General features: G+C 39.8%; 1 protein-coding gene across 1 annotated transcript; it reads right to left on the reverse strand.

Annotated features, from left to right (window-relative positions):
- Positions 1-1,598, reverse strand: LOC113015904 (lymphocyte antigen 75-like). Its single transcript, XM_026158277.1, has 3 exons — positions 1,328-1,598; positions 668-954; positions 1-573 (listed from the first exon to the last, which is right to left on the reverse strand). Exons 1-3 carry the CDS (start codon positions 1,596-1,598, stop codon positions 385-387), a joined length of 747 nt encoding a protein of 248 aa, XP_026014062.1. The 3' UTR covers positions 1-384.
- Between the last annotated feature and the right edge of the window lie 7,254 nt (positions 1,599-8,852).

Here is an 8,852-nt window from a genome sequence, read left to right on the forward strand (position 1 = left end):
TTATGATTTTTCTGGTTTGCATTAATCTGTCGTCATTGTATAATCTAACAGTATGAAAACATCTCATCACTATTTCTCACCTTTTCAATGTACTGACTATATTAATTGATATCTTGGTAACATACATCATGAATGAAGGTACAATTATTCTAACTCAAAAACCTTTAACTGGTAGTGTAAAGTGTTGGCCAGGTTCCCATTGTTCTTGGAATTTCTAATTTTGGACTCACTCATATACCTGAATAACGGTTCATTTTTGTTTAACCCTGTCTGTGGAGTCTGCTTTGGATTATTTCTCCTGTTTACTTTGACACACATGTATCTAAGTGTCATAAGATGGAAAGGTAAGTACAGATATATCAAATTTTTACTTAAGTACAGTACTTAATTCATTTTGGAACAGAGAAAGTTCCTTTTCTGCTGGCAGTTTCTTATGCCGTAGGGTGAACTACCATTCTTCTCGAGGACGCCACAGAGGCCCTCGGTTGGGCATTTTGGGATATCCTCATATTGCATTTCTTCTCCACCCACCCACAGCCACTCACCAGCCAGGTTACACAGGCCTGTCCACACCTGCCAACAGTAAACAAAGAGAAACAAACAAAGTTACAGTAAGTATAGTTATGAGTCTCTAACCAACAGAAGCGCATGCAGAAAACTGCCCAACCTCATCAGTGGTAGCCTCTTTTGCGGTCTCTCGTGCAGTGGTGTAGTCATCTGGAGTGATCAGGGAGGCCAGGTCATAGCCGTGGTTCCTGTATGAAGAGGCTGGATCTTCTGTGACCACTCCATCCAGAGACCTGCAGTGTTCTAATGCCTCCTCCCATGTTTTATTCTCCTTCACCAGAATCAGCTTTTCCTCATAACATAGGAAAGGTTTTTTTTCATCACACTTCTTGCTTTCCCATTTTCCGTCGCTTTTTCTGTTCACACAGTTTTCATCCTCTTTTGGTGCTGCAAGAAGTCGAAGTACAATAGACAAAAAAGACGGCTGGATTTCAGAGATGTTTTAAAGGTCTATTTTTTATCTAGATTCAGTATCAAATCATTTTACCAGTACAGTGTTTATGTGTGTAACAAACCCTCCTTGCTGAAGTTCCAGCTGAAACAGTTGGTTTGGGACTTCATGAAACTCATTACAGTCAACACTGTGGTAGACAACACTGCTCCACACTGTAAATCTGATCCTTTCTCACCACTCAAATTGTTGAATGCTCAAAATGTCTCAAATTGATTTCAGGTCACAATGCAAATAAGTTTGGTATAATTACCAGTAAGTTTGATCTTGTAACATCTAAGGAGTAAGAAACATAGTATGAAAATGTACCATCCCATGGTGTGAAGATGGCTATTTCGCCTCCTCTGGACCATTTCCATGGACTTGTTGCATCCTTCCGGGACAAACCGATCCATCCAGAGTGCTGTAGAGCTTCATTCTCTTCTGCAGTTCTCACTCGGACCAAGTCAGTGTGGTTCTTCCTGCAGAATGCTACTGCCTCTTCCCAGGTATACTCGTAAGGTTTATTATAAAACTTGATGTCCAGCAGATGTCCACACACGGGGAAAAGAATGAGCAAGAGGGCAACGTGCTTCGTCATTGTGTTTTTCACAGGAGAAAAGTGGACAGAAAGCCTGCACAGACAGGACACAGAACAGAAATTTTATAGTGAGGAAGAGCAGCGTCTGCTGTGTCCACATAACGCTCTACTGATAAATGCTGGGAACAATAAACTCTTCATTAAACACAACTAGAATAAATTGCACAGATATAGGTGCTTGTGTGTTTAAAGAAATCAATAAAACATTTCAAATTTCAAGTGAAATGTCCTATTATTTAAAAAGAAAAGAACACAAAACAATAGAAATACTAATTTAAATAAATTGTTGTAATGACATTTACAAAATAAGAGTGCAAGTGAGAGCAAACTGAATAGTGAGATAGCTTTTGTTTTTTGTTCTTCTTTGGCGGATCATACACTGTGTTCAGTGTCCAGTGTTGGGGAGTAACGGAATACATGTACCGCCGTTACGTATTTAAAATACAAAATATGAGTAACTGTATTCCGTTACAGTTACCGTTTAAAAAGGTGGTATTCAGAATACAGTTACTTTGTTGAAATAAATGGATTACACTGCGGTACTTTCCTGCTTCATTTTGTCGCGGGTCAGGACTGTTTAGGTTTTGTTTGACAGCTACGTTCTGTTGTCCCAGGCGGCAGTGTTACAGTTGCCATGGTTACAGGGCGACGCTCTCTCTCTCTCTGCGACTGTGTGTTTCCTGGGTGAGAGAGCGCCTTTTCGTTGTTGTTGTTGTTGTTGTGCTAAGCTAACAGGCAGAATGCTACAAGCATAGCTCTAAAGAATGTAGCCTCATGGGCAATGTAGTCCGTGCTGCAGGGAGAATGGACTGCCATACACGTTATGGGTCTGTGAGCGCGAGGAGGGAGAAAAAGGGGAGTGGAAAGGTACGAGTTGTCATCGAGGAAAAACGGGAGCTGGAAGCATGTAAATATAATAATAACCACTGCAGCCAAGAAGAGAGCCTGACGAGCCCAGTTGTAAGTAAGCTATTAAGACTCGACTGTACACCGTGTTCGTGTTTTCCTCCGAAAACAATAAGTTCCGTTGGAGCAGCCTTTCAACGCCTGTCTCTGTCTCTCGCAAGAAAAGTTGACCCACACAACAAAGTAAAGCTATTTTTCGGCTACGAGCCGACAGGGACCCCGCCGTATTAGTCAGAGGTCCCTTTACTACAGTTCGGAGTCGCGGACCTTCAGTAATAGTAATAAATCACACAGCAATAGTACATTCATGTTGTTGTAAAAAGCATGATAATATATTAAGTAATCCAAAGTATTCAGAATACGTTACTGTCATTGAGTAACGTAACGGAATACGTTACAGAATACATTTTGGGGCATGTATTCTGTATTCTGTAATGGAATACATTTTAAAAGTAACCTTCCCAACACTGTCAGTGTCTGATCCCTTTGTCACGATCTCGGGTCATCTGACCCAGCATATTGAGTTTTAGTTTATTTTGATGTTTAAAGAGCACTAACAGTGTAGACCAGTCTAAATGGATCTTTGATGACATAAATAGCATTTTGGTTATTTCAGGTTAATTCCTCTATAAACGGCTGTTTCAAAAATGTAGATGTAATAACTCTTTAGCAATTAAGTGTCATGATCTGTCTTGGTTCCCCGTCTCGTTAGTTAGACTATGTTCAGCTGTGTTCCCACCTGTGGTCTATTCCTTCGTTTGCCTTGTGCTTTTAATGTCTGCCTCTTCCTCCGCTGGTTGTTGTGATCACCCTGAATGCTGGGTTTTCTGCTAGTCTGTCTGTTTAGTTTAAAGTGTTTTCCCAGTTTTAGTTTATAATGAATAATTCCAGCAATAAAGCTGTGTTTTGAGTTTAGTTTGGATTTTGGGTCCATTCCTGGCTGCCTAACACAGCTGTTATGACACCAAGTACTTTCAGACACTACAGTGACTGTGGTCCAGTTTATACAGGAATACTTCTTTAATGAGCTGCCTTTTTTAATTATTATTTTTTTTATCTATACTTGTTCCTATATCTATGTGACAGTTTAATTAATCATGGTTTTCAATCACTGACATGAAAACAGGAGTTAAACCAATTCAGTTCTCTTTCAGTTGAGCTGTGTTTATTGTCACTTTGCTCACTACATATTTTGTCAGCTATAAATTTTACTACTATTTGCTGTCAGTCAGTGTAAAATATTACAACAAAATCAAAATCAGACAAAGACCTAATGGGTTAACCTAAGTCTCAGATGGTTGTTTTAGTGAAATTGCTCTAAAATGACGAAAGAAAAATTAGAGAATGAGTTGTACATGCATACATGCTAGTCTCAGGAAGTTAAACTGCTTTTAATATACAGTTTCAGCAGATTAAAACTGAAATCAGCCCAACTGATAAAGTCCACAACTTACGTGGCTATCACACTGTTTTCTCTTCATCTCTTTATAAATATAAGTCTCTGTCATTCATTCATCGGACCTGTTTGTACAGCAGCACTTACCTTGGTAGATGTTAGCAGGGAATCTTTGAAATTCACTCTGGTTATGATCCCTCTATAAGACACCAGTGGTGATTCAGAGGTCTGTTCAAAACCTGCCATCCAGGTCCCAACTAATTTGATGGATAGCTCTGGCCTGGCATCCCCCAAGTCATTTAAATCAGAAGCAAAGCAGCAGCAGCATTTAAATACACTCTATTCTGGATATTTACTTAGTCCCTTCCTAGAACCTTCAGGGATCATGTAATGTAAACCACCACACCCTACTGACAGAAAGCTGTCTAAAGGTGGGGATTTTTGTGTTTGAGTGATGTGCCTTAAAACGTTTTTTAACTGTAGTGTAAGAACATTGTTTTAATATTTTTGTTTCTGCAATATATGCACACCATATATATATATGAGAGTGAATACAGCAGCTTCAGAGAATGAAAAAGTTGGTAAACCACAATTAGCAGGACATCCCGCACTTTCTCCATTACAGGTTTACAACCTTTAACTGCCTCATTAACCTCCTAGGACCTGGCGTCCACATATGTGGACATCACATTTTGGACGCAATCGGTCTCTATACCGTCCGTTTTCTTTTCAGCTGCTTTTAAGCATGTTTCTTGTTGTCGTTGTTCCAACACAGTGCGTTTGTTTTGATTTGTGGACCCGGAAATGGTGCCGCGCTCCCACAATACATTGCGGCGTGACGTCAACTCCAAAGCCCTGTTAAGAAACGGGGGGAAGTTTTAGGATTGACGCCGGTGTTTTGAGATGTGAGAGATTTGGGACGTTTAGCGCAAATCTTGTGTAGTTAGTGTGTAGTGTATTCAATAGTTTTGTTGTGTGTGTCAGAACAATGAAGCGACTGCTGTGGCGACTGAGTGATACATCTCCTGTTGTCAGGCCTGCAGGAAGTAGCGGTTTTTGATACGGGCGACGTGGGCGGTTGCAGGAGAGAGACGGAACTGGGAGCACTGCAAAGAACTGTACTATAAGAAGCACCAATCACAGAAACAGTGTGAACAAAATAAAAAGGCTGAAAGTAAGATTCCTGAATTGTATCGGATTCTTTGGGATTACAATGAGATTAAGTTCAAGAAAAAACTGAAGTTAAATCACAGACAGAGGATGAAGCACAAACCTGAATCATGCACAAGCCCCTCTGTGACTGTGAGACGTTAGCAGTCCTAAACCAATACAAAGAGGATGCTCGAATTTGTGGCGTGTGAGCCATTTGAAGCATTTAAAGATGACAAGTATCATTTTTAGTGCTTGTAATATTTACCACGTGTACATTTTCCAACACAGAAAACTAGCAAAAAATATTTTTTTGATTAAATGTATTATAAACACAGAACACAGAAAACAATAACTTTAAGTCCTGCGCTTCTGACTTATGGGATGTGCTTAAGTTTTTCACAGGACTGCATAGAGTCACGTCACTGTATAGTTAGTCTCATATTTATTGGACATGTGGTGAGCTGAACAGCTGTTCTAAACACAGATTTCATCTCATATTTTATTGAAATCATGGTGAAAATTTAATTCCACAAGAGGGTGATGTGAAATACTTTGTGTCAAAGAATGCGTAATGGCCCTATGATTTATGATTGGAAGTAATAAAGATTTATGACAGTCATATTTTTATACCATTCATAAAGTTATAATATTTATAACATCTTTGAGATATGTAATAGAAATTAAATTAGGGTAAGGAGCAATAATTCTTAATGGTGTTTTGTGTCCAAAAGTTGATTCTGTTCATCTGGATGTAACGTTTTGTGGGAGAAACGTTTCACCACGCTGGTGGAAACCCAAACAAAACACGCATTAAAAGGCTGTAGTGCCTGTGTCTCAATCTCATGACCAATGTCACCCCTACTTGCGGCCCGCATGATGACGTGAAGAAATATTGTAAAAAAAATTATTCACAAAGGTTATTTAATATGAAGGCAATAGGCAGAGTGTTACAGGCACAGCCCTAAAGAATGTAGCATCATGGGCAGTGTAGTCCATGCTGCGGGGAGAATGGACTGCCGTACCTGTTATGTGTCTGTGAGCAAGGTAGGGAGAAAAAGAGAAGAAAAGTACGAATTGTCACTGACCAGAAGCGGGAGCTGGAAACATGTAAATGTAATAATAACCACTGCAGCCAAAAAGAGTGCCTGACGAGCCCAGTTGTAAGTAAGCTATTAAGACTGTACACCGTGTTCGTGTTTTCCTCCGAAAACAATAAGTTCCGTTGGAGCAGTCTTTCAACGCCTCTCTCTGTCTCTCGCTAGCAAAGTTGACCGAGACAACAAAGTAAAGCTAGTTTTCGGCTACGAGCCTGAGACGGAACCTGACATACAGGGAGTGCAGAATTATTAGGCAAATGAGTATTTTGTCCACATCATCCTCTGCATGCATGCTGTCTTACTCCAAGCTGTATAGGCTCGAAAGCCTACTACCAATTAAGCATATTAGGTGATGTGCATCTCTGTAATGAGAAGGGGTGTGGTCTAATGACATCAACACCCTATATCAGGTGTGCATAATTATTAGGCAACTTCCTTTCCTTTGGCAAAATGGGTCAAAAGAAGGACTTGACAGGCTCAGAAAATCGGAAGGTTGCCGGTTCGAGCCCCGGCTTGGACAGTCTCGGTCGTTGTGTCCTTGGGCAAGACACTTCACCCGTTGCCTACTGGTGGTGGTCAGAGGGCCCAGTGGCGCCAGTGTCCGGCAGCCTCGCCTCTGTCAGTGTGCCCCAGGGTGGCTGTGGCTACAATGTAGCTTGCCATCACCAGTGTGTGAATGGGTGGATGACTGGATGTGTAAAGTGCTTTGGGGTCCTTAGGGACTAGTAAAGCGCTATATAAATACAGGCCATTTACCATTTATCTGTAATGACAATATCAAACTACAGAGTTTTGTTTTTTTTCCTAAAATTTTCAGATTATAAGTTTGGAGGTGCTGAGATTGAAATTTCACACCACTTTATTAACTTGTTTAAAAAGACCAACACAATGCAGGAGCCGTCTCATGGCCACAACTGTGGACTATCAACACTGATGATGAGGAAGATTTTTTGTTTTATTTCAGCAACTCTCCTGACAGTGCTCCGACAGACTTACCCTGTGAAACCCATGTAATCGGTTTGGCCCTGTCTCGTGATGAGTTGTGAACTAACAACTTTTTCTATGTAAAAAAAAGAAGCATTTTTCTCTTTGTATATAAATAATGCTGATGTCATGTGACGAGATTGTTAGGACCAAGTACAATAATCTCAGTTTTATCTAAATTTAGAAGCAGAAAATCAGAGGTGTTTAGCTGTCTAAGACATCCCTGTAGTTTCACTAGTAAAAGTATCAATTGCATAGCAGTGAAAATGTATTCTATGCCTTCTGATGATACTGCCTAAGAGAAGCATGTATAATGTAAACAGAATGGACTATTTACACAATCACTTCTGTGTTCTATGTAGTCCTGCCCCAGTGCTTCCGGTGTGGTTAAACCATGGCGACGTTCTACACTCGCTGCCTACAAGAGCTCCCAAAATTGAACATCACTGATGTTCATCGGATTAGCAGAGTGACGACTACCCCCGCCAGCAAATTAGATAAAGGATTTCAATTATATGCTGCATCATATATACACAACCACGAAGGTAAGAAAACATAAATTAACCGACAAAGAAACGCTAGCTAAAGTCAAATGCAAACACTATGTTACTCCGCTATGTCCTTCATTTGATGTCAATTCTCTATATTACATGTTTTCTTAAACTGTGTTTTATGTCGTCCGAAACTATAGTTGAGGTTTTCTTAACTAATGTCACTTTTGTTGTTAGACACTGTTATAATAGCGTTAGGTAGTTGGCTAACTAAGGAGGTAGTTAACTACCTAATGCTACTCTTGCTAAGTGTAAAGTATATATGTTTAAGACGTGCTGACATGAGTAATACAGAAATAATAACTCATGAAAGAATAAAGTTACGTTGAAACCAAGCACACCATTGTTTTTCTTGTGACATTACCAATAAGTTTGATGTGTCACATGGCCCTCTTCCTATTGAAAAAACAAAAGTTGTATCCAAGATGGCCAACTTCTAAATGGCCACCATGGTCACCACCCATCTTGAGTTTGCCCCCTCACAAACAGGACTTTAATATCACCAACCATTCCCATGTTATTACGGTGTATCCATATAAATGGCCCACCTTGTACATCTCACAGTACAAGAGAGGAATGATTCAGCTGGTTCTACGGTACAAAATGTTGTATCCCATCCAAAAGTTCTTTGCAATTTTACATTCAGAAACATATTGGACCCACATCAAGTACTATGGCCATCACGCTGTCTTTTCTAACTGTTTGAATAACTTGTGTCTTAAGTCATTCCATCATACAGAAAATAAAAAAGGCACGTGATTTGCTTTTGAATAACAAATTGGTAGAAATAGGAGCCATTCATAACAACCTGAAAGGTTGGGCATGTAATATGCAAACCAATGGAAGCACGAGGTTGTGAGTAGAAGAGAAGTAGAAGGCCATAATGTCACAGAGCACATGGTGTCTATTATTGTGTAGACATTTATAAATAAGAACATAATAAAGACATGACATGCTTAATTTGTTAAGAAATCAGGAGTGATCTTAATCCAAAAGTGGAAATTACATTTGTAGCTGAACCATTGTACACAAAAGCTTCAAAAATGTGTGTGTGAGGCTATATCAGTTAAAGGTGACTTGCACTTCTGGCCATGTGTAATAAACCAACTGGATTTTACACTTTGGAGTAACACTCAAGCAAATGACCACAGACTCACAGAATCAAGGT

This window comes from Astatotilapia calliptera, chromosome 23 (assembly GCF_900246225.1).
Source record: "Astatotilapia calliptera chromosome 23, fAstCal1.2, whole genome shotgun sequence".
Classification (NCBI taxonomy): Eukaryota; Metazoa; Chordata; class Actinopteri; order Cichliformes; family Cichlidae; genus Astatotilapia; species Astatotilapia calliptera.